General features: G+C 41.5%; 1 protein-coding gene across 1 annotated transcript in view; it reads right to left on the bottom strand.

Moving 5' to 3' along the window:
* MUC4 (mucin 4, cell surface associated) overlaps positions 1-22711 on the bottom strand; it is a gene marked incomplete at its 5' end in the record, with an annotated part of 196339 nt that overhangs the window by 16336 nt on the left and 157292 nt on the right. Inside the window, 3 exons of the mRNA XM_082250869.1 lie at positions 8267-8346; positions 12236-12309; positions 13541-13711. Coding sequence (XP_082106995.1) covers positions 8267-8346; positions 12236-12309; positions 13541-13711 — 325 coding nt within the window. The remainder of the gene's footprint in view (positions 1-8266; positions 8347-12235; positions 12310-13540; positions 13712-22711) is intronic.

Genomic DNA, 22711 nt, shown 5'->3' with positions numbered 1-22711 from the left:
ATGTGATTAACATAAAATTATGTTAATATGGTGAGCGGGCCCAAAACCAAGATACCAGGGTGTGTAAGTGAAGTAGAATCAGAACAAGGATACCAAGAAGTGTGGAGAAAGTGTGTGTGAGGCTGTATATCAGCCAGCCAGGGTAAGGTGAAGGGTGAAAGGTGTAAAGCATTGCAAAACAAAGCTAAAACATAGACCCACTAATATAGTGCTGACACAATAGTCAATAACAAAATGGGAGACTAATACCAATAAATGTGCAGGGAAAACCTACTAAGAAAGAAATGGTGTAACCATAAATACATGCCTGGGTAGAGTGCAGAGGAGTGAATGAAGAAAGAGGACCTGCGCGGTGCTAAGGTGGGGGCAGCTCTCAGCGTCACGGTGCAATTCAAGGTAGTAGGAGTACCATCGGGCAGACAAATGTTGCCCAAGACGGTCACTGAGGCTTTTGTATCTCCCGGACTCTCCTCTTTGGGAACTACGATGCGCCCCGCCCGCTTCCGTTCCCGTCCCCCCGCCTCGGCCTTAGCCGGGATGCGGGGCGGGGGGTTCGGTCGCGGCCGCGGCGCATCGGTGTCACGTCATTCCGTGCAGAGCGTGGCGTCATTCTTTGGCGCCAACGCTCCTACACGTGATTCCACTGGCATTCATAATGGGGAGACCGTCTTGGGCAACATATGTCTGCCCGATGGTACTCCTACTCATATAAAGTCCCATTCATTAATTTTTGAACACTATGTGTTCTATTGTTTGATCATATACATAGGGATGGAGACTCGATGGCAAGAGTCTCATCTAAAGTCCCACCTTCCCTTATTTCCCTTCCCCCCGCCTCCCTTCCCCTCCCATTTTCCTTATTTATATACTAGATTCAGTGTTGGATCACTGATTGATCCAATGGTAATGCAGGATTCAACTGCACATGCGTTGTTATAATTTGAAGTATGCTGCATCGAAAAAGACCTGGATACATTTATCATATGTTGGATTTCTATTAAAACCAGTGCTTACTTGTTGTTACATTTTTAGTGATGAATTTGCGCAATAAGTATTTCACTTCATAAATCCTTTATGACATTGCAGTTGATTTACTAAATAGACTTTGCACTTTGTGAGTGCAGTTGCACTCATTTTCCCCAGACCTTAGTAACTGTGGTAGAGCTTCATTTTGTAAAGAATACCCAATCAGGTGCAAGGAAAATGAAAAGAAAAACAGTATTTTTGCTTGCAAGTGACTGGACAATGGAAATCAGCAGAGCTTTACCACATTTACTAAGCTCTGGGGAAAATGTGTGCAACTGCACTTGCAAATTGCATTGTCTGTTTGCCTTTAGTAAATTCCCCCTTTGTTTTTTTGCAGTGAATTTAGGGGTTTATAAAAAGATATATTAAAAGATAAATTAGAAGTAGCTGTCCACTGCTTTGCTTTTACTCTCTACACTGCAGTTTTCATTTGTGTTCTGAATAGAACATGGGAACAAATTATATGCATAAAAGTAAAGAACAGCATAAAGTTCAGTATAAAACGTCTCAGCCTTTTGGCTCATTGGGGTTGATTTACTAAAGGCAAATAGACTCTGCACTCTGCAAGCGCAGTTCCCTGAAGCTTTGTGAATGAAGTGAAACTCTGCTGATTTCCATCATCCAATCATGTGCAAGCAAAAATGTTGATTTTTTTTTTTTCATTTAACTTGCACCTGATTGGATATTATTTACAAAGAGAAGCTTCACTTTTACATTTAATAAGGAAAATGAGTGCAACTGCACTTGCAAAGTGCACAGTCCATTTGCGTTTAATAAATCAACTTCAATGTAACACATGTAAAATAATCAAGTACTTTTATATAAAATACTATACATTACCTGAAGAAAGGAAATATTGTTTTTTTTTTTTTTTTAAATACAATTCTGTACGTATTCTAAAAATTACAATCTTTAGTCCGAAACATAATAGTTACATATAGAAATAAAAATGCAGTGCTTTCTAATTGCAGAAAAGTCTTTTGAAAGCGTCCATATAAATCCAAGGCAAAAAAGCATGCAAGTTTGTACGTTTTTCTCCTATAAGAGATGAAAAGATTATCCACCAACACCACAGCACACTGGGCCTCTTACCCTCAAACATAGGCCACCAAATTATAAGCGTTCCAAATCCAATAATGCTCAATCGTCCATCAGACACGATCTGGCTCCCAGTAGACTTCACAGAGGTTAGGACTCAATCTTGGTCTCCCTTCCCTTTCGACCCACCCAAACTCAAATCACCTCACCATACATGTGTCAAAAGGAGAACAAAACCGCCTCATAATGTGGTATATTAGTACTTCAATATTTATTAAAAGATTCCAAAATACTCACAAAGTAAAAGATCGATTCAAGCATATCATTAATATCCTATAGAAGTTTCCAATCAACAAGGTGGCCCCGGTACTTGTGTGCAGTGACATTACGCATCCAAGCTTCACCCAACGTATTTCATTGTAATCAGACGTCATCAGGGGTGTGGCTAGCATCAGTCACTTATTTATAGGGTGGAGGCCAGAATGAGCCTCCTTCCCCTAAAGCCCAGAAACCGGAAGCAGAAATGACCAGGAGGATGTTGCCCCAATTACCAGGCTCAGTGATTACATTTTAGTCTGAAGATGCCATTATGTCATTTTCTGTTCTAGCTCTAAACATTGAGGATGTTGGAGTAATTTCCAGTTTTGGCTTAGCAAAATCATCCAGGTCGCTGTGTCCTTTCTGCTTCCGGCTAAGCATTTCTGAGCTTTGGAGCACAATTAGGGGGAAGCGGTTCATTACAGCCTCCACCCTATAAATAAGTGCAGTGACTGATGCTAACCATGTCCTGATGACATCTGATTATGACGAAATGCGTTTGGTGGAGCTTGGAAGTGTAATGTCACTGCACATGAGGACCGGGCCATCTTGCTGGTTTGGAAATTTTTATATGCTGGTAAAGATATGCTTGAATCTAACTTTTACTCTGTGAGTATTTTGGAATCTTTTAATAAATATTGATATACTTATATATTACATCATGTGGCGGTTTTGTTCTCCTTTTGACACACACGTATGGTGATCTGACCTTCAGTGGGGCGATCCTAGAAGGGAGACCAAGATTGGGTCCTAACCTCTGAAGTATTTTAGGAGCCAGGTCATGTCTGATGGACGATTGAGCATTGTTAAACCGCTTATAATTTGGTGGTCTATGTCTGAGGGTAAGAGGCCCAGTGTGCTGTGGTCTTGGTGGAACATCTTTTTCTCTCTTATAGGAGAAGAACTTACATACACCGGAGTTGCTTTTCGTACCTTGTATTTATATGGACACTTTTAAAAGACTTTTCTGCAATTAGAAAGCGCTGCATTTTTATTTTTTTGTGTATGTTAACTGTCACAGTGTATGCCAGCTGCTTTTTTAAGTTGAATTGTGTTACCCTAAGCACAGGTGGCTTTTTTATATTTATAATGAATACATAAAATTACATGAAGAATATATGCAAAAAACCTTTCACATTCCCTTAACCTCCCTGGCGGTATGATTATGTCAGGAATTATGTACCAAAAGCGGTACAATTTTTTGCATGGAAATTTGGCGTTATGTATTAAAGGCCTACAATTCTTAGTAAACACTTACTTAAAACTTAGCAAAACAAGACTCTAGTAGACATCCCAGATGTGATAAATTTGAAACACAAACACATGAATTATAATCTAATCAATAATATAATTTTATTCAACAATGCAATGAAAAATAATGAAATTTGTCAAACAAAGAAATTCAATACACATCCTGAGTGTGAAACAGTTTGAAGCATGGAACTAGACAAAGTCCGACGTTGAAATCAGGACAATAGTACCTTGTTTCCTTTCTGACTTTTCTTCCATTGCCATCCTTCTTAGAACAGCAAACGACGCACATCCTGGTAGGCGCTAACTTTCTTGCGGTTGGCGGTACAAAGTCTACAAAATGACTGCCTGTCAGGCGTTCTGGATTGCCAACATCAACAGCGCGTCGTTCGGGTCTGTTAGCAGATACTGATGGCGTCGGGTGGTTGACGAAAATCTGCTCAGCCACCTTCCAGATAAAGTCCAAATGAACAAGAGGTATGGTAGTGTTTGCTTTATAAAGGATATAGGAGTTCCAAAGGCACTGTTCAAGGAGATGCCTGAAAATCTTTTTGTAGTACTTTTTTTGTTGCTTCCACATCGTCGGGTAAAATGTCATTGCCTGATCGGCTCGGTCGACACCTCCCATTGTGTGATTATAGTCGATCACGACTTGCGGCTTCTGCACATCTGTTCCGTGTTTTGTGTGGACCATGGCAGTGGAGGTGCTGTGCATGGTGCTCATGAGACATACGTCCTTTTTGTCTCGCCACCGCATTGCCATAATTTTACCCTTTTGAAAGGCAACCATTTCTCCTTTTTTTAGCTTTTTCCTGCTAAACATTGATGGCATGTCACGCCGGTTTGGCCTAACAGTACCATACCCATCTGTTTTGTTTAGGAGCAAAACCTCATAAAGTTCCGGAGAGGTGTAAAAATTGTCCGTTGTCACGCAATATCCCTGGTTCAGCAGTGGGTCCAGCAGTGAAAGGACAGAGGATGTGGCCATCCCATAGCCGCTCTACCTGGGATTGAACTTGGTACCTTTCCCGGAGTAAATGATAGCATTCCATATATATCCTGTGGACGACTCACAGAGCATATAAAATTTGATCCCGAACCGCGCTCTTTTGGATGCAATAAATTGTATCCAGCTCAGGCGTCCCTTGTAGGCCATCAGACTTTCGTCCACACTGACATCCCTGTCTGGCACATAGGTTCACTGGAAGTTGGTGACAATAATTTGGCACACCTCCCAGATTTTTTTGAGTTTGGGCGCAGGATGTGTGGCCTCATCAAACTCTTCGTTGTTGGCGAAATGTAAATATTTCATGATCAGTGAAAAACAATATTCGGACATCACTGTGCCAAAAAATGGAGTGGCCAGTATCTTATTGGTGGTCCAATACCATTTCTGGAGCGGTTTCCCCACCACCCCCTGAAGGATGATGAGTCCCAGAAACTGCCAGATGTCCTCTTTACTGACCGGTTCCCATTTTCTGGATCGGGAAAATCTGGCACGCAGCGTAGCGGATTGCTGCTCATGGTAGCAGTTGGTTTCAGTGACGATTTTTAGAATTACCTCCTCAGTTAGAAATAACTTCAGGTACGCCAGAGGGTTGTCACTCTCCACATCAACCTTCATCCCAGGAGATCCAGTGAATCGGAATCTCGGGGGCGCTGCCTGGTCCGCATCGCTGTTTAGAGGGCACTAAGTGCACACATCACTTAGGTCAGGTGCGGGATCATCGGCGTCACTTTCTGGATCAGTGTCGGTTTCAGAGTCAGATGACAAATCTCCCCAAGACTCACTGTCACTCTGTTCTGCGAGCAGCTCCGTGTCGCTGCCGCTGTCGCTCATCTGATCCAAAAGCGCATATGTAGAACAGCGCTTTTTTGATGCCATTTTCAAATGATTTTATTTCTCACAAATGACAATGGCATGGGGCACTGAAAGGGCACTGTGTCTTTTACCAAAGTGATACAGTGTAATCCTCTCAGATTACACTGTATCACCTCCTTTTTATATGTTTGTGTTTGGTGCAAATTTCCCTCCCTAGTTCCGCTCCCATGCAGCATTGTTGCTGCAGGGAACGGAACCAGGAAGTCCTCATACCGACGGACGAGCGGCGGGGATCTCGGCTGGTGATCACAGCAATGGGGAGATCATCGCTGGATCACCAGGAGAAGGTAAGAGACACTTATTGCTCGCTCTACACATCCACCCCGAGCGTGACTCGAGGATACCGATAATAGCATAGAAAATCCACCCCGAGTCACGATTGGGGATACCGCTAAGCTGGTTAAAGCGGTATTAAAACCAAAAATGTAATATATAGCAGCTTACCAATCATTAGATAATGTGCCTGCATTTGTTTTCTTTTTTTTAGGCTCTTTTCCCCTCTGTTTTCACCTGATTATCTAGCCAGTAACACACCTCCTGTATTAGAGTGCTCCCACACTGGATGAATGAGAAAATGGGGCACCATCGGATAGCAGCATTGTTAGTCTGTGGGGAGGGGAGTGTTTGACTAGCAGATTTAGATACACTGACACTTTAAAGCTGAACTCCTGTTAACAGTTTATAAGCAGTTACTGCAACAGTAATTTCTACAATATTTCTTTTGGGATAAGGTTTTTATACTAATATATAAAAGATCATTGTAATCACCCCTGGCAGTGGTAAATGATTTTTCATTCATCCCTCTGACTGCTCCATTTGCAAGAGAGCTTGCTAAAACAACAAACTTACTGGCAGGATCACCAGGTGAAAAAAAGAAAGAAATAAAACCAAAAAAAGAAAACGAATGCAGCCATCACATCTAAGGATTGGTAGGCTACAATATAATAAATGTTTGCTTTTGGGTTGAATAACAATCAAAAAGGACAGATCCTGCACATGCTGATATACAACAAGTACAAAGAGGAGTACTTCACCAGCCCATGGCGCTGTCCATGTGTTCACCTCCTGTGTTTGTATGTTTTTAGCTGAAATGTCCTGGTTGCTACTGCTCCTCTCTCACTCCACTGGGGGGGGGGGGGGGGGGGGGGGCGGATCAAAACAATTCAAATCTGTAAAGAAAAGCGCACGCAACCTCGGGCAATAACCCTGAGTGTCACCACCGATGGGTATGTGTAGGTATATGTATATGTATTTCTCATGTGTGTATATATATATATATGAGAAATATTAACAACTGCTGTGTAGTATATTTGGTTGGCCTATATGGAGTAGTATCCTCATATACTAATTGATATTTGCATATGTGCCATATGGAATTGAATCTTATCTTATTGAATTTTAATGAGACTAGTATTTTTAATTATGTGTATTATCCTGACTTATGAAATTATTCTGGTAGATGGATGAGAGATAATGTGGAATTAATATGATCTGTCGACTATTGGTATTAGGAAATGCTGATGTAGCTTAGAGTCTTATATACATATATACTTTTAGGATACGTTTATGTATTTTTAGCAGGAGACAACCATTGCTATGTAGGGAATGTGATATTCAAACATGTATCTATAATAGCTCTGGTAATATCTGCACTGGTATTGTAATGTTTTAAATTATATTTTAAATTGTATTTTTAATATATGTTTTTTAAAAGTGGATAGCCCCTTGCTTCTCCCGTCCCAGCCAAGGTGGATAAGGATTATTGGTTACTGGCCCCTTTAAGAATACACAATTAAATAATTAGGGCTGATGGTATCCCGGGTATATAGGGAGGGGGGTTAGCAGGAAGCAAGGTGGGACCTGAGGAAGGAGGCTCCGCCTCTGAAACGCGTTGTCCGTAGTAACAGCAGAGGCAGTGCACCCATGTCTTGAATCCCCCACCTCGCAGCTCCGTACAACTTGTGGCTCCGGCTTTGGCTGAGGCTCTCCTGAGGCGCCGTAGATCACGTTGGTATAGTGTGCAGGCGCACTAGAATCGGCATCCGGTGACCAGGCAACACAGGAAGTGAAGGAGAGCGGGGATACAGCGGCGGCAGCCTCGGACGAGGAGACCGCAGAGTCACCATCTGGAGGGACGGGAGGAGTGAGTAGCTCCTGTTGGAATGCTGTAAAGCGATTGTCTTAAAGGAAAAGTGTGAGTGCATTTCCAATGTACTGTGTTATTGTCCTTTATTAAAGCGTTATTGCCCGAGGTTGCGTGCGCTTTTCTTTACAGATTTGAATTATTTTGGGTTGAATACCACTTTGAATATTCTAATGTTTGTCTGACTACTATGCTTAGCTGACTTGCTATCTCTAAAACAGTGAAAGGAGCCTGAGAAAACAAGTATGAAAACATCCCTTTAATTGCACTTGGTGTGTGTGTTTGAAGTGGGGAGGGTACCTACAGATGAGTAGGTTTCCTTTTAATGCCTGTAATATTACTTTGTGTGCTAAGAAAGACTGGGGACTACTGTGCCATTAATATTCTGTTGTTATGTAATAAAAAAAAAGTATTATACCACTAAAAATGTTATCCTAATACTGAAATGAACTGGATGGACTTATGTTTTTTTTTCCAATCAAATTAACTATGCAACTATGTAACTAATATAATCAATGTTGTCATGCACTTGTGATCTGCAATTAAAAAGGAAACAAAAACAGAAAAATACTTAAAGTAGAATAAAACAAGAAACAGTTTGCACTTACGTAGGGTCCGGCATTTCATTGCTTTCATTATTAAACACAGAATCGACATCAATTGGAGCATTTTCAAGAACTGTCCTAATCTGTATGGAAACATGATGATGAGATAAGTGGTATGAGAATTTTTGTTAGCTTATAACGATATTTTGTAAACAATAATTATTGATCAGAAAGTGACAGAAACACTTGATTCAGTCATGTAGGAATTGAAGAAACATAGCCCTAATGAGCTGTGCCTCTTCATCAATCCCCTGATATCCTAGCATCATACATTTTTAAAAGATCTTCTGTTTAAAATAGCTTACAACAGTAAGAACAGGTTTGCACATCCAACCTTCATGTTATGTCTTTGGCCCCTTTCACATGGACGTTAGATTGGGTCCGCCTGTTCGTTTTTCAGGCAGACCCGATTGGAACCTCCATTCTTCTCTATGGAGTGGTGGGTGTAAATGGTCATGTGTCTGTTTACACCCCCCTAAATCCAATCCAATCCAATCCAATCCACCAAAATCAGACATCCAGCAGATCAGATCGGATGGCAGTCGGGTGTAAATGGATAAGTGGTCCATTTACATAATTTACATCTTGTGTGCGAGTTGTGTTTATATTCGCTCTGCATAAGTGGAATAGACACAGGCCTGTCATCCATCTGTTCAGCAGGTATCAGCAGACAGATGCCCTGCTATGCAAACGGTTTGCAGTCTCAGTCCACCCCGTGTGAAAGGGGCCTCAAGATAGCTTAAAGTGATTGTAAATTTTTTTTTTAAACAACAAACATATAATACTTACCTGCTTTGTTGCAGTGGATTTGCACAGAGCAGCCCGGATCCTCCTCTTCTCGGGTCCCTCGTTGCTCCTCTAGCCCCTCCCTCTTGTTGAGTGCCCCCACAGCAAGCAGCTTGCTGTGGGGGCACCTAAGCTGGGCTGCAGCTCTGTGTGTCCATTCAGACACAGAGCTGCCATTCGGCCCCACCCCCTCTCTCTCCTGATTGGCTGACTGACTTTGATTGACAGCCGTGGGAGCCAATGACACCGCTGCTGTGTCTCAGCCAATCAGGAGGGAGAGTCCCGGACGACCGAGGTACTCGTGGACATCACTGGACAGAGATCAGGTTCAGGTAAGTATTAGGGGATGCTGGGGAGGCTGCTACACACAGAAGGCTTTTTATCTTAATGCAAAGAAAGCGTTAAGATAAAAAAAAAAACCTTCTGACTTTACAACTCCTTTAATTCATACCTGATGCCAAACTATGGACATTCAAAGTTTACAGCAGGAGTACTTAGGTCATTCTTTCAGCAACTCAGCTCACCTTGCTCAGGGAAAACTAATCAGCTAAAAGATCAACTTGGAATTATCTTATTGTTTCTGCTGTGAAATTTGAGGATATATACAGTAGATCTGCATAGTCTGACACTACAGAAGCTTATTTTAAAGCGCATTAACTGTTTTTTAAGAAATGCTATGTAAATAGCTATCCACAGGTTATCCTTAAAACACAAGTTTAACAAAAAATAAAAACATAAAGCAAAAGGGACATAATATACAGTTAGTATGAGTTGTCCTTTGTGTTGATATGTCTCCTTTCAGTAGAGATCTTTTTCTGTCCTAACCCATTACACCCAGCCGACCCCTCCATTATCCCCCGTAACCGCTGAAATAATCTTCTGGTGCATTGGAGATTATTATAGTAAAGGGATTGTCAGGAGATTTAATTAAGAGAGCTTGACTATTCCTTCCCTTTCCTGCCAAATCTGTCATTCATAGAAGTCATACTACAGCTTCTTTGAATCACACAGGATCTATGAATGGGAGACAGGTGGAAGATTGATAGCTCTGCACCTCCATTCAGAGTTCCCGTGTCTTTCATCTAAGCTGTAGCAAGGCTTTTATGAATAGTGGATCTGGCAGGAAAGGGCAGGCATAGTTGAGCTCTCTTGGTAACAGCTCCTGATAGCTGCTTTGCTGTGTTAACCCCTGCTGCACCGGAATTTTTTTTTTTTAAATTTGGGTTTTCAAAAGAAACGGCCAGAGAATTCAGAGCCAGTACAAAAGTATGTCAAAATACATAAAGCAATGCATAGAAGAAATTGCAATGTACATAAGAAAAATGCCTTTCTTGACTAAGTTAGACCTAGAAAACAGAGGCTCTTCTTTAAATCACATCATAACAAGAAAGAGGGACAAAAAAGGCGGCACAACAATCCATTAAACATTGTGTGTCATATAGAAGGGTAGGGGTAGAACTAAGTCTGACCTCGCCTTGTCTAGTGACAAAATGTATTTCAAAGTCAGTTTGTATACACATCAGTGGCAACCAAGGGGAAAAGGAAAATTGCTTTATGTCATATATATAGTCTAGCCAAAATTAAGGAGTGTGATCAGGGCAGAGAGGTGCACCGAAAGTAGATGGATCCCAAAAAGGCCATACATTATGAAATTATTCTAGGATATCCCCAACTTTGTTGTGAGATGTGACAGAGGTATATTTTAGCTTAAGAATCAACACAAGTCACACATCATAATAACTGTACGTTATGTTCCATGTGCTGCTTTTTACGTTTTTATTTTTGGCTAAACTTAGGATTTAAGGTAGCACTAAAGGCTCCTATTTTTTCCCTAAAATAAAAAAGAGGTTTATACATATCTGCTCTGTGCATTAATATTGCACAGAGCTGTCCCTTACCTCCTCAGCGCTGTCTACATATGCCCCTATAGCAAGCTGGGTGCTATGAGGGCACACGTTCAAGCACTCTCCTGAGCTGGGCTGTGTGTGTCAATAGACACCTCCGCTCCTTCTTCACAGGATTTAACTGACAGCAGCAGGAACCTATAGCTGCAGCTGTTCTCAGTGTGTCCTGTGTGAAGAGAGACCAGTGCTTTTGCAGACAAGCACATTGCTGGATCGAGAGTGGTCTCCAGTAAATATTTTTTGGCTGGGACAGCAAGTGGAAGATTTTTTGCCCTAATGCAGCCACTGCATGAAGGTAAAATAAACCTTTTGACTTTAGAAACACTTTACCGTTCTATTATATTCTATTATAGTATAGACATTGATTAATTAAATTGAGTGATCTTTATTAAGAGGGATTACGGTGCAGCCTCTGTTTCCTTAAAGGTATGTGGTTGATTTACTAAAGGCAAATAGACTGTGTGCTTTGCAAGTGCAGTTGCACTTATTTTCCTTAGTAAATTTAATGTGATGAAGCTTTGCTTTGTAAAGAATACCCAATCAGGTGCAAGCAAAATTAAAAAAAAAGCATTTTCACTTGCGCATGATTAGATGATGAAAATCAGCAGAGCTCCACTACATTCACTCAGCTGTGGGGAAAATGTGTGCACCTGCACTTGCAAAGTGCAGTCAATTTGCCTTTAGTAGTACTCCATGATGTATCAGTGTGACTTGTAATCCGGAACCATTGCTGATCAATACGAGCAGCTCTTTAGTATCTCACTTAAACAAAATTTGTGTTTGTGCCCACTCTCTAAACTATATCATGAATTATACCATAGCATGATTAGAATAGTTGGGTAGGTTTGCATCACATTTAGAAACCAGGGAGTTTTCTAGGATTCTATAAAAGGTAGCTCAGAAATAGCTGCTCACTGCTAGACCGTCTCACTTCATACAGAGCTGTAGGAACTATATATACATATGGGGAGCTGCATGTCCCTCCTCTGACTCATTTGGTTGTGTTCTAAACCGAGCTGTATATATGTTTATGTATAATAGAGTTATGTTATGCAGATGGTTTCAGAACTGCCTAGTAGTCTAACTGATTTAGACAACATTTACGGATTCCCTTGCGATTTTATTTATTTTTTTATCTTCATGCAATCAAGAATTTAATGATATTTATTTAGCAACTTTGTGCTTAATTATTTTTTACTACAATGCTTTTACATAATGTTTTGCATGAAGATCTATTTAAATTTATTTTCATAGATGTGTTGTTATTATAAAATACTCATACCTCATTATAACCGGCTTCTTCTGAGAAGGTATCTGAATGTGTAAAGGATACATACACGGACCTTTTTCTCGTACCTGTAAACATGAAATTAGCAGTTAGATCATTCGTTTGACAATAACAACATTTTCTTTACTTGGCAATAACAAAATCATATGGAAGAATCTTTAAAGTAAGGGACTATTTGTGTATTTTGTTGGCCAGATTTTAGTTTTTGAAAAGAACACATAAAAAAACATGAAATAACTGTGCAGGTCTGCTGACCTCTCCTCAGAAGGTTTTCCTGGCTGTCATGCTGAGACACTTTTTATACAAGTGTAGAAATAAAAAAATTATATTAATAAAAAATGTCAAAATATTTCTGACTCTCGTTTACATAATGCATGTTTCCAGTATGTAACCTAAATGTATTGAAGCAAAACACGGTCAGGTAACTAGCATTTTCAGAGGGAGGTCAGAAAAAACAGCCTCTAACCAGTTCCTACAGTGTTTTTCTGCAACCTGCATGGGGCTTCATGGGACTGGGTTGCAGGAGCTTTGAGGTGTGTTTCTTTCCCAATACACATCAGCTCACTAGTATGTGACACCTTCACAGGAACTGAGCTGTTCTCCTTCAGACTTGGTTTAGACTATGATGAGGAGAGCTTGCTGTATGATGGAACAATTCAAAGTTCTAAACAACTTTCAAATTAACCCTACTGTGTGTATATGGGAGTGGTGTGGGAATATTTCTTCAGGGATAGAGATCAAAGAAATGGTACAATGCATTCTGTAAAACACTACGAAAGAAGTGTCAGTGCTAAATAAGTAAAACCCTTATGATAGCTGAGCAAAGTTGCCAAATATAGAAGCACTGTTTACAGATATCATTTTTATACTATTTTAAAGCCCAAGTCCAGTCAAGATGTTTTATTTCATCTTGAATAGAGAAGGAAAGGGTTAGAGTGCCAGTCAGGTTTTTATCTGTCTGCATGCCTATAGAAGGAATTTGCCATCACTTCTTGTCAGAGCAAGGGTCACAAAGAGAAATAAAAACCTGACTAAATGTTCCACTCTTCCCTACTTTACCCAAGAAAAAAAAAGGCTGCAGGTTGCAGACTTGATCATTGATAGATTTCTGAACAAGAAACAAAAAGCATCCACCATATTCCCTACAACCAACCACATCCTCTATTCTAGTTACCCAGGGACAGGAAACAAAAGATATTTCCCCCGGGTGATTACACACAGAAATGCAAACCTGACAAGAGTCTAATACTTTTGTACCCTATCCAAAACTGAGTACAAATATAAATCTAAGCTGCTTACCTGGATTCAGTTGTGGTTGGTAACTGTCCTTTGTTTCCGTGCATCTTTCACCAGTGTATCCATCAAGGCACTGACATACAGGATTGCAGGATGGCAGATTTCTTGTACATGTTCCACCATTGTTGCAATAACCGGATTCACATATACATGAAGAACAGACAGTGTCATTCCCTGTAGATAAATTAAAACAGTATATTGGTTAGTTTACTTTCATGCTGAACATACTGGAACTTATTCAAATGATATGGAGAAGAAACATGATTCCACAAGTATAGTGTAAAAGGTGTGATGGGTAGCACTTTATAAAGGTGGGGACCACACTTAGAAGAAGTTCAGTTCCAGGTAAAACTGACATCTTAGTTGTGGAGTTGTGGGTGCATGTCTCTTATCCTCTTACAAAAGAGACCACCCCCCCCAGTATTTAAATCTGAGAGCTTCAAGATATACTATTTACTATAGAAGTTGAGGATCTTCACTCAGTAAAGTGTATGGAGATTATTAGGCTCTCCAAAGGGCCTGGTATGGACTGGGGGAGGGGGGGGGGGGCGTTCACTGTTTTTTTCATTTTTTATTTATCTGTATTACAGGGAGTTGGCAATACATTACAGCCAAAAGCAAAATGTCAGTATTGCTGCAGCAGGCTCCATACATCCTACAGATGCGCCACTTTCCAGCCACATTAAGGGGACAACCCAGGCACGACATTTAAAGGAATTTTTCATTTTTATAGTTTCAATTTAAGCATCATTAAAATTATTGCTCCTTTAAAAACAATTGTTTAAAAAATGTGTTTTTGCATTGGTACATGCCCCCCAGGGCAGTACCTAGGTCCCCATTCACTTTTGATGGCAATAACTTGCATATACGCCTTTAAAATTAGGACTTTTGATTTTTCATGTTTATGTCCCATAGACTTTAATAGAAAACACCTGCAATAACACACCTGGGCGTTTTTTTTGGCGCAGGCGTTTTTTTGGGCATTTTTTGTGGGTCTTTGGAGGCAGGTAAAACATCTGAACTTCTGTATAGGGGTATATATACACACACACTTATATGTATTTTACACATATATAGGTGTGATAGCAGCGGAGACATATTAGTGTTAATTATTTCATTAGCGCAAGTATAGTGTTCTGCTATTTTCACACCTATATGTGTGTAGGTGTATATATACATACATGTGTGTGTATATATACCCCTATACAGAAGTTCAGATGTTATGCCTGCCTCCAAAGACCCCAAAAAATGCCCCAAAAAAAGAAAAAGCCTGCAATAACACACCTGTGCATTTTTTTGGCGCAGGCGTTTTTTTGGGCATTTTTTGGGGGTCTTTGGAGGCAAGCATGACATCTGAACTTCTGTATAGGGGTATATATACACAAACATGTATGTATATATACACCTACACACATATAGGTGTGAAAATAGCAGAACACTATACTTGCGCTAATGAAATAATTAACACCAATATGTCTCCGCTCCTATCACACCTATATATGTGTATGTGTATATATACATATAAGTGTGTGTGTATATATAACCCTACACAGAAGTTCAGATGTTTTGCCTGCCCCAAAGACCCCAAAATAATGCCCAAAAAAAACCCCTGCAATAACAAACCTGGGCTTTTTTTTTGGCGCAGGCGTTTTTTTGGGCATTTTTTGGGGGTCTTTGGAGCCAGGCAAAACATCTGAACTTCTGTGTAGGGGTATATATACACACACACACACACACACACTTATATGTATATATACACATACACATATATAGGTGTGATATGAGCGGAGACATATTGGTGTTAATTATTTCATTAGCGCAAGCATAGTGTGTAGGTGTATATACACATACATGTGTGTGTATATATACCCCTATTCAGAAGTTCAGATGTCATGCCTGACTCCAAACTTGTCCTCAAAAAAGCCCTATGAACGCCTGCAGCAAAAAGCAGGCTGACCGGTGAGAAGCCATATCGCTGCTCTGTAAGTGACAAAAGAGAAAAAATCTTTTCTCTATAGCGGTCACCCTGAAATGGAAGGGTTTTGCCACCCTGCCATAACAGTCAGAGTCAGTTAACCCTACACTACACTACGGTCCCCTTACACTTAGGACTTTCCCTACAGAAACTAGATTATTAAAGCTAATTAAAGTGGAAAATAGCACCCTAACTACACTAGATATCCCTTTCCTCACACTAAAAATGACTAAATGACACTTTGTATCAGAAGTCACAGAACTGCTTCCACTCTCTTCCATGTCCCTGTATTACAATGCTAGGAATTTGGCGGGGGCTATCATATATACTGGGGGGCGTATTCACTAATGATTGGCCTCTGGACCCCTAGTCACTCCAATCACATTCCTAGCATTCTCCTGCCCCCTCAATTGGTTTTTACTGATGGTTCTGGTCCAATCACGGGCTTTTAAAGCCCATTTCCTGTCCCATTGCATTTTGGTCGGTTCTGGTTGCCGAATTCCGAACTTTTTCAGCAAAAAGTTCGGAATTCGGCCGAACCTCGAACAGCCAATGTTTGGGTCGAACCGATGGTTGACCCGAACCGTTCGATCATCCCTACTGAGGAGGCACAGCAGTTATCAGACAAGATGGTGAGATTTTACACAATCACAGATGTTCACAATCTCTTGTGTTTGCTATCTCCTGTATCATGTCTGCATCCTCTAACTATCTCCTGTACCATGTCTGCATCCTGTAACTATCTCCTGTATCATGTCCACAGCCTCTAACCAACACCTGTACCATGTCTGCATCCTCTAACCACCCCCTGTATCCTGTCTACGTTCTCTGCCACCTCCAGTATCCTGTCCACATCCTCCAACTGCCTCCTGTCTGCATCCTCTAACCACCTCCTGTATCCTGTCTTCAGTCTCTAATCACCTTATGTATCCTGTCAGCAGCCTCTAACCACCTCCTGTACCATGTTTGCAGCCTCTAACTACTTCCTGAACAAAGTCTGCAGCCTCTAACCACCTTCTGCAGCATGTCTGCAGCCTCTAGTCACCCCCTTTACCATGTCTGCAGCCTCTAACCATCTCTTTTGTCATGTCCGCTATCTCTGACCATCTCTTGTCTTGTATCATGTCTGCAGTCTATGAGGGGAAGCCTGGAGAGGAGTCAAGAGTGGGAGTCCCGCCGGGATGGGGGTTACAGGAAGAGTCAGACGTGTGAGGAGACTGTGAGATAAAACCAGAGCTGCCTGCCTGAGCCCTTCACTGTGCACCTGTCCGCATTCTTTAACCACCTCCTATACCATGTCCGCATCTTCTAACTACCTCTTGTATCATGTCCAGAGCTTCTAATCACCTACTTTATCCTTGTTTATCTTGTCAACAGGTTCCTAACACCTCTTGTATCCTGCCCACATCCTCTAAACACCTCCTGTATCAGGTCCACAGCCTCTAACCACCTCCTGTATCATGTCTACACCAGAGCCCCCCCATCAGAGTTCCTGGCGTTCCCCTTTACATCAGAGTCTGCAGGATTCCCCCTTACAATGCAAAGGGGAACTATGTGGACCCTGTTGTAATGGGGAACTCTGATGGAAAGCGCGATTCCACAGACCCTGATGTAAGTGATGTAAGTGACTCTGATATAAAGTGGTCTTATGTCCCCAGAGCAGGGCCGGGACAAGGGGTGGGCAGGAGTGGTGGCTGCAATGGGCACTGTGGTATCGTGGGAAGTGGGGGGGCAACACATGGAGGTTGGAGGTTTGGGGGAGGGGATGTGTTGGGAGGGGGAATTTGGGGGGTGGCAAGGGATAAGAAGTGTTCGAGGAGGGGAATTTTAGGGAGGTGTGCTAGGAGTAGTGATTTGAGGGAATTTTTGTTGGGAGGAGAAAAAAAACACTTGTGCTAGGAGGGGGGAATTATTTTTTTTTTGGGGGGGGGGGGTTGTGCTTAGAAAGAAAACAAAGGTAATATGATAGTGAGGAGTGGATTTTTTATTTTTATTCTTTTGGGGGGGGAGGATTTGTGCTAACAGGGATGATTAGGGGTATTTATGCTAGGAGGGGAAATGGGGGGGGGGGGGGTTGTGCTAGGATGGGGGATTAGGGAGAATTTGTGCTGTACCAGGAGGGGAGAATTTTTGTTTGGGGGGGGGTGAATTTATACTGGGGGCATATGGGAAATAAGAGGATTTGAGCTGGAGGGGTTGGGGGGCAGATTTTTATTGGGAGGAGGGGAAATTTATGCTTAGGGAATCCTTTTTATTTGGGGGGGGGAGTTTAGCATGCTTGCCCTGGGCTCTAGATGGCCTTGTCCTGGTGCTGCACCAGAGCCCCCCCTTACATCAGAGTTCCCCGTTATATCATGATCTGCAGCATTCCCCCTTCCGTCAGCGTTCCCTTTCACTTTAAGGGGCAATCCTGCAGACTCTGATGTATGGAGGAACTCTTTGCTGGCTGGGTTATATTAACCACTTAAGCCTCGGAGGATTTGGCTGCTCAAAGACCAGGGCCTATTTTGCGATTCGACACTGCGTGATTTTAACGGACAACTGCGTGGTCGTGTGATGCTGTATCCAAATGAAATTGACATCCTTTTTTTTTACCACAGACAGAGCTTTCTTTTGGTGGTATTTGATCACCTGTGTGATTTTTACTATTTGCGCTATAAACAAAAAAAGAGCGACAATTTTGAAAAAATAACAATATTTTTCAAATTTTTTTATATGAAATTCTCAACAAAAAAAAAATGTAAAAATCAATTTTTTTTAACATTTTAGGCCAATTTGTTTTCTGCTACATATTTTTGGTAAAAGAAAATTGCAATAAGCGGATTTTGATTGGTTTGCGCAAAAGTTATTGCGTTTACTAACTACGGGAAGGATTTATGTCATTTATATTGTTTTTTTATTGTTTTTTTTTTTAACTAGTAATGACGGCGATCTGCGATTTTTTTTGCGGGACTGCGACATTGCGGCGGACAGATCGGACCCCTGACTGACATTTTTGACACTTTTGGGGGTACCAGTGACATTACTACAGTAATCAGTGCTAAAAATATGCACTGTTACTGTAAAAATTACACTGGAAGGGGTTAACTTTATTAGTGATCAAGGGGTTAAGTGTGTCCCTAGGGGCGTGATTCTAACTGTCAAGGGGCGTGGCTTTTGATGTAACCACAGAGACATACGATCAACATAGCAGGATCGTATAGTCTCTGTAGTCACACCAGGGAGAATGACAGGCGACTTTGTTTACATTAGCCGCCTGCCTTTCTCCCTCTCCAGCGGGAGATCACGAGTGACCGGCGGACATCGGAGCCACCTGTCACTCGCGTGGGGATGTCAGGGAACGAGCGGGGCGGGAGCGCGCCTCCGGCGGCGTGCGCTCAACCCCTATAGGCTCGTGGGCGAGTGGCATACCAGTACGTCACTTTCCCCAGGAGGGGCTGACTATATATATATGTATATGTACTATATACTGTATATATATATATATATGTATATGTACTTGCGGCGGTCGGCAAGTGGTTAACCTGACCTTCATGTAAATGTAGAAATATGGTTTATGACTTTTATTCAACTTAAACACATTGCTAATATCACTAGCTGCAGGTTTATAGTTTAAATATTGATATTTGCACTGTTTAGCACTGAAATGTTAAGTACTTTTTGGCAGTGTCAGAGAAAATTCTGGTTCTGTCAGTAAATTTCATGATTTTTGCAAGTAAAAAAATTGGTGCTGTTTGCAAATTTTGGTGTCCTGTTAGTAAATTTCACTTTGGGGGGATGGCAACACTGATGTGGCTTCTCTGAGCTGCTGAGGGATGAGGAGCTAAAGAATTTACTGTATATTAAGGCCTGGTTCACACCTATGCATTTTTTAGTACAAAAAATAAAGGAACAGAGCGCACACCGCCCTAGTGTAACACCATTTATTTGAAGTTAATAGAACCCATAAAAACAGGTACTCACAAACAGATAGGAAGTCATGCATGGAAATAAATATCCCCGATGATGTTTACAGGGCTCTCTCCTCCTAGCCTCGGCGGCTCAGCTGTTCGTCCTGCACTGATCATTGAGTATAGTTAAGCCAACCGCCTCGGATTACTCAAGGAGACTCGATGTGGTGAGCCTGCGTATCGACTACATGTATGAAGCTGATACCATAGGGATTGGAATTGCAGTAGGCCACAAATTCAGAAACTGAATTGAGATCACCATCCCATATGATAATCACATTGTCGATGTAGCGCCCATAATAAACAAGATGCTTGGCAAATGGGTTCCGGGTCCAAATATGATTTTTCTCCCAGAAACCCATAAACAAGTTAGCATAGCTCGGCGCAAAATGTGCACCCATAAATTTTTATTAGATATGTACAATTCATGGATATATATGAATGTTTGGATATTATTGCCCCTGATTACAGGCTCTCTATTGTCATGTCCCTTTAAGAAATAGTGAGGGGAGGAGCCGCTATATTGTTATATAAATGAGGGCAAAGAATCTCTGGGGTGTTGAGATCTGAAGAAGGAGGCTACGCCTCCGAAACATTGTCCTTAGCAACCCCATGCAAGTCATGCTCTGGGTCCCGATCAGGGAGTCTCCCTCTGCTTAACCGCATTGTCAGTTTCTCTGAGCGGCTACAGCATCCGGCTCTTGGAGGGTGTGCGGCAGCGGCTGGACCGTGCGCAGGCTCACCACATCGAGTCTCCTTGAGTAATCCGAGGCGGTTGGCTTAGCCGTACGATACTCACTGATCAGTGCAGGACGAACAGCTGAGCCGCCGAGGTTAGGAGGAGAGAGCCCTGTAAACATCATCGGGGGATATTTATTTCCATGCATGACTTCCTATCTGTTTGTGAGTACCTGTTTTTATGGCTTCTATTAACTTCAAATAAATGGTGTTACACTAGGGCGGTGTGCGCTCTGTTCCTTTATTTTTTGTACAGCTTCTTTGCCTCATATCCCATGGAGGGTTAGGAGAGGTGCCACGCTTCATTCATGTGTTTCACCACAGGCCATATTACAAGATTCCCCAGCTTGAGAATCAATCTCCAGGATCTGCGCAGGGACTGGTAATGTGTGTTTTCTCTATGCATTTTTTAGTGCATTTTCAGTTTTGCAGAAACACACTACAGTCCATTTAACATGGTTTCCTATGGGTCATGTTTACATCTGTGCATTTTATGGAAAGGGCCAAAAACAAGCAGGTTGTGTTTTTGGTTCCATAGTTTTTAATGGATCAAAAATGTGTATTGAAAAATACAAAATGCACATAGAATATGCATCAACTGCAACCTGCATAGGTGTGAACCAGACCTAATTGAGCATGCCTAAAAACCCAGCGAGTTGTGGAAAATGGAGTCAAAGTGACTGCAACTGCATTTGAGCATGGTAGGGCTTGATTCACACCTATGCATGTTGCTTTTAAACATTTCTGTAGTGCGATTTTGCCACGATTTTACCACAATTCACGTTTTGCATTTTTTATGTTTTTTTTTTGGAAATTTGTTGTTGGGCAGATTTAGAAACGCAAATCACGGCAAAATCGCAGTAAAAAAAACGCAGTTATTGCGTTTTGGAATCAGGTCCATTGAAGTCTAATACATGCAGGAAAAAAAAGTCCCTGACCCTTTCCAAAAACACAGAGGCAGAAAAATGCATTGATGTGAACGTGTCCAATAGGAACCCATTGTAAAAAAAGGAAATGCATTCCTGCAAAAAGCATGAAAAAATGCTCTAGTGTGAATCCAGCCTAAATGGGCACTCCGCTATAATCTCATTTATGCACGCCCTGTCTTTTTTAGGCAACTTAAACCACTTTCAATTGTAAAAACAGCCTGAAGGATCATGGAAACATACCACCACACTTTTAAAGTCACGGTGTTGATATATACTATTGGTGGTAGGTTGTGTTCATGAATTTGGTGATTTTTTTCCAACCAAAATAGAGAAACCAGTTTCTGGTTGATATATTGTATATGGCTGGGTGATCAGCTATTGGAAGTTACATGCATGTTACATATACTGCATGATGTCTTTGTTTCTGCTTTAGACCATTTGACCACTTTAGTACAAAGTTTAAATAACGAATAACTTTTGTTGAGAAAAATGCACCCCTTATTAAAAAAAAGGGGGTCAAAAATTGCTCCTATAATGCAATAATACTATTTTTTTTATTCAAATGTTGAAAAATAAAGCAGTCACCAGGCTAAAGATCCCCAATGAAATCAAAACAAATGAAGGTTGGGCATTCAGGGAACAATTACCTATTTTTAGTATTTACCCCTTCCCGCCACCACCCCTTTATAATAGAATCTAAAAGCGGAGGTGGGCATTCCAATCAAGTGACCGCTGCGATTGGTTGTTACAGCGGTCACATGATCACAGGCTCACATTTGCAAGCATGCATCAGTAACTTCCCGCAACATTGTACTTACTGTCCTGGGAGCACATAGTGGGCATGTTTTCAGCACAGAAAACCATTCCCTTTGGGACGCATATATGCAGCCATTCAGTATTAAAGCCCACTTTAGTGGCCACATACAGTGGGTACGGAAAGTATTCAGACCCCCTTAAATTTTTCACTCTTTGTTATATTGCAGGTATTTGCTAAAATCATTTAGGTTCATTCTTCTTCCTCATGAATGTACACATAGCACCCCATACTGACAGAAAAACACAGAATTGTTGACATTGTTGCAGATTTATTAAAAAAGAAAAACTGAAATATCACATGGTCCTAAGTATTCAGACCCTTTGCTCAGTATTTAGTAGAAGCCCCCTTTTGATCTAATACAGCCAGGAGTCTTTTTGGGAAAGATGCAACAAGTCTTTCACACCTGGATTTGGGGATCCTCTGCCATTCCTCCTTGCAGATCCTCTCCAGTTCTGTCAGGTTGGATGGTAAACGTTGGTGGACAGCCATTTTTAGGTCTCTCCAGAGATGCTCAATTGGGTTTAAGTCAGGGCTCTGGCTGGGCCATTCAAGAACAGTCACGGAGTTGTTGTGAAGCCACTCCTTCGTTATTTTAGCTGTGTGCTTAAGGTCATTGTCTTGTTGGAAGGTAAACCTTCGGCCCAGTCTGAGGTCCAGAGCAATCTGGAGAAGGTTTTTGTCCAGGATATCCCTGTACTTGGTCGCATTCATCTTTTCCTCGATTGCAACCAGTCGTCCTGTCCCTGCAGCTGAAAAACACCCCCA

This window comes from Pelophylax lessonae (assembly GCF_965119305.1).
Source record: "Pelophylax lessonae genome assembly, chromosome: 3".
NCBI classification, from domain to species: domain Eukaryota; kingdom Metazoa; phylum Chordata; class Amphibia; order Anura; family Ranidae; genus Pelophylax; species Pelophylax lessonae.
This window is presented reverse-complemented; position numbering and strand designations above follow the sequence as displayed.